The sequence below is a fragment of the Dipteris shenzhenensis genome, chromosome 19 (assembly GCF_047967505.1).
Source record: "Dipteris shenzhenensis isolate YYH24624 ecotype China chromosome 19, Dip_SZ_1.0, whole genome shotgun sequence".
Taxonomy (NCBI): domain Eukaryota; kingdom Viridiplantae; phylum Streptophyta; class Polypodiopsida; order Gleicheniales; family Dipteridaceae; genus Dipteris; species Dipteris shenzhenensis.
The window spans coordinates 22,342,600-22,346,141 of record NC_141614.1 but is presented as its reverse complement, the minus strand read 5'-3'; the positions used below and the strand labels follow the sequence as shown (position 1 = coordinate 22,346,141).

At 47.9% G+C, this 3,542-nt stretch overlaps 1 protein-coding gene across 1 annotated transcript; it reads left to right on the top strand.

Moving 5' to 3' along the window:
- The first annotated feature begins 264 nt into the window (after positions 1–264).
- Positions 265–3,285, top strand: LOC147890240 (uncharacterized). Its single transcript, XM_087390513.1, has 3 exons — positions 265–1,538; positions 1,927–2,096; positions 2,178–3,285. The coding sequence occupies exons 1-3, from the start codon at positions 380–382 to the stop codon at positions 2,616–2,618; spliced, it is 1,770 nt and encodes a 589-aa protein (XP_087246639.1). The 5' UTR covers positions 265–379; the 3' UTR covers positions 2,619–3,285.
- The last annotated feature ends 257 nt before the right edge of the window (positions 3,286–3,542 follow it).

The following is a 3,542-nucleotide window of genomic DNA, read 5'->3' as shown; positions in this document are numbered from 1 at the left end:
TTACGATAGCTAGTTGGGCGTCCACCTCATCTAAACAGTGGTTGTCCTCCTTTGCCGCCGCCCTAGCAAGAGACATCAAACACTGATCCAAATCCTAATCAGCAATGTGGGTGAATCTCCATGGTAATTGTGACAATTGTACACAAAGGGTGTTTACAGACTAAAGCTGCCCATGCTCGGCCAAGCCAAAAGCGCACGATCCATGAGCGGCGCCGCACGGAGGTGCACATGGTGTGCTAGTATGTAAACATCTTAAAATGCAGGCTGTTTGCCCTACTATACACAAGAATTATTTTCTTCTTCTTGTTCTTTTTCTTGTTCATCTTCATATCTTCATAGCCCTCAAACCCATCTCTTTCCTTCCTTGCTTGTTGTAGCTATGGCGCCCTCCCCAACCATTGCCTCCAAGAAGGACCTCCTCCGTAAGGTCTTCGATGACCTTGACGCCCAAGGTGCCGCCATCGCCCGCTGCTCCCAGAGCTGGAAGGAGCTCGACCAACACTTGTCCCAGATTGAAGCTTCCCTTCAGAAACGGCTCGAGGAAGTCGCCGAGAAAGAGAAGGCCTTCGAAGCCAGGATTAAGGAGTCGCAGGCCGCCCTCGATAAGCGCGACGGGGCCGTCGCCACCCGGGAGCAAGCCTCTTTGGCCCGCGTGCAGGAGCAGAAGGATGCGGCCATCGCTTCTATCATGGAGCAGAGGCGGAAGTGGCTGGAAGAGAATCAGGGAGGGGGTGGTAATGATGCTGCTACGCCGAAGAAAGACGCGGAAGCAAAGGTGAAGTCTGATCAAGAAGCTGGTATCAAGAAGGAAGAGGAGGAGGAGGAAGACGAAGAAGAAGAAGAAGAAGAGGAGGAGGAGGAGCCCGCAGCGGAGGGGATGGAGGTAGAGGAAGCAGAGGCGAAGCCTGCGGAAGGAGGGGATGAGGGCGAAGAGGTTACGGAGACGAAAGAAGGCAACGTAAAGAAGGAAGAGGAGCGTACAGTGAGGGCGCGTCCACAGCTCAAATCGCTGTGCGAGAATATGGATGGAGCTGGGTTGCGCAAATATGTTGCAGAGCAGAAGAAGGAGATCAACGCCCTTCGCGCTGAATTGCCATCTGCACTGAGATGCGCCATAGACCCTGCCAAAGTAGTCCTCAAAGCCTTAGAAGGCTATCACTCCACAGACCCGACCTCAGGCCCCGGGAAGAAGAAGGAGGCAGGCCCCCCTTCCAATCGCCGGTCTTGCATTCTTCTCCTTGAATCCCTCGCAGATGTTCTAGCTGATCCCCTGCTGGCAGCTGATCAACCTGCAGTCCCTTCCAACATCAAAGTATCAGCCAAAGAAGTTGCTGACCTTTGGAAGACCAAGCTTGACCCAGAAGCAAAGGATGCCGTCGCGTTGTTGGATACCCAGAGTTTCCTCCAACTCCTTGCCACATTTGGACTTGCTTCTGAGTTTGACGAGGACGAGCTTTGCAAGTTTGTCACGTTCATATCCAGGCGTAAACAGACACCTGCGCTCTGCCGTTCCCTGGGTCTTGCTGCTAAGGTTCCAGGTTCGTGGAATTTGATTCCGTTTTGTTTTGCATCTTGGGTGATTCTTCGCTCTGTGCAATGAAGATTCATCTGCAAGACTCGAACAAGCTTGCTCGATGTGCTAGTCCGAGAATGTATGAGGACATTGTGTGGTTCTTCTTTAAGTTATAGTAACTAGAGATAGCTGTTTCCTATCATCAGGCCTTGGATCTGATTGTTGCCCCTTTCTAGAACCTTGGCATTTGTATGCTGCTGCATGATGGTTGGGTAGACCAACGGAGGACATTGTGGACCTTTCTCGTACTCTTTCTCAGAGCCTGTATGCCAATTATACACGGACCTACGTGTCCTCCTGTTCTGTGTGATTACCTGCAGTTTGATTTACTTGCTTAAACGTGTAATTTGCAGGTGTTGTGGAACAGCTGATAAAAGATGGTAAGCAAATCGAAGCTCTTTCTTTTGCACATGAATTTGGACTTTTTGAACAGTTCCCACCGGTGCCTTTACTCAAGGCCTACCTCAAGGATGCACGGAAAACTGCCCAGGCCTTGAAACAAGGAAGCCAGTCTTCTTCACAGGTAGATTGTCAGTTTTGTGTCGTGTATTATCTTTTTCAGTTTTAAGACATACATATCATTGAATTTGGAAACTCTGTACAGACTGAACACCTGCTGAAGGAGCTTTCCGCAATAAAGGCCGTCCTGAAATGCATTGATGAATATAAGCTTGAAGCTGAGTATCCAACAGAAGGTCTCCAAAAGAGGGTTGCCCAGCTAGAGAAAGCAAAGTTTGAAAAGAAACGATCTGCAGACGCAGCTAAGTTTCAATCAAAGAAGCCCCGAGCAAATGGGGCTGGTGGTCCTTCCTTCAGGTCCTCCGACAGGCAAGGGTATGGTGGAGGAGGTGCTCCTTATGGCTTTGGATCTCGCAACTATGGTCCAGGTTACGGTGGAGGGGCTAGAAGTCCGCGTTCTCTTGCAGGTGCTGCTTATTCATATCCAGCAGATGGACTGGGATCCCTTTATGGTAGCCCATCCTTACCTTATGGTGCCTACCCATATGGTGCAGGCCCACCTTACCAGGGTTCCTTCTTGCGCTGAAAAGGGAGTTTGACGACTCAGAAAGTTTTGCTGCCAGCAGATGCAGGGCTTACTATTGAGATGTAGCTTCCCGGCAATATAGGAGCTGCTTGCTTCTTTTATCACAACATCAGTGAACTGCGTCCATGCACTACACTTTGTCAAGCCAGCCTACTGATCAGAATCATTTTGAAAAAGTAAGAAGCTGAGATTCTAAGTGCTGTTGGAGATGCCATGTCCACAGACAAGTTTTTTTGACTGGCATTGCCATCTAGTTCAGGGTGTTTGGGATTGTATGCCTCTCTGACTTTTGTAGAAAATGTGAAAGGTTATATGTTACCCAGACGAGACAAACTCAAACTATCTGTCTTTGGTACTGTATCTTTAGTGCCTTTGTGTTTGGTAGCATTTATGATTTCACGAAAGCTTTCAAGAAAGCGAAGTATAGCCTTCTTCTAAGGGTGCATCTTTTCAGAACTTGATGTCAATTATGGAGGATGGCTTCCCGGAGTACTCTTTTATCAGAGTTACAGATGTCTTGACTTTTACTCAAGTAGAATGGTTTTTAACCATCCATGGTGTTTGTCTGAACGTTGCTTGAATAATTCATTTTCTTCTGCAGCAAGAGGGAGGAAAGCAACTCTGCCTTTCTGTAAGGCCAGAATTGTCATGCTTGGGGTTTCTATTGAGATTTTCTCCCTGGTTTGTGTCACTCATCTCTCTCTCTCTCTCTCTCTCTCTCTTCTGCTCGTACGTACATGTGCCTACACAATTTTCTCATACCTGGGATTCTATAGATTTGGAAATCTTTTGGCCTAGATTTGAGGGCTTCGGGACTCGAGTTAGTGAAAAGCAATAGTTGCTCTTGGCTTCTCCCTTGGATTCCAATTTATTCTGATTTGGTCTTATTCTCACTGTGTTTTGGATCTCAATTTGTAATTTCAG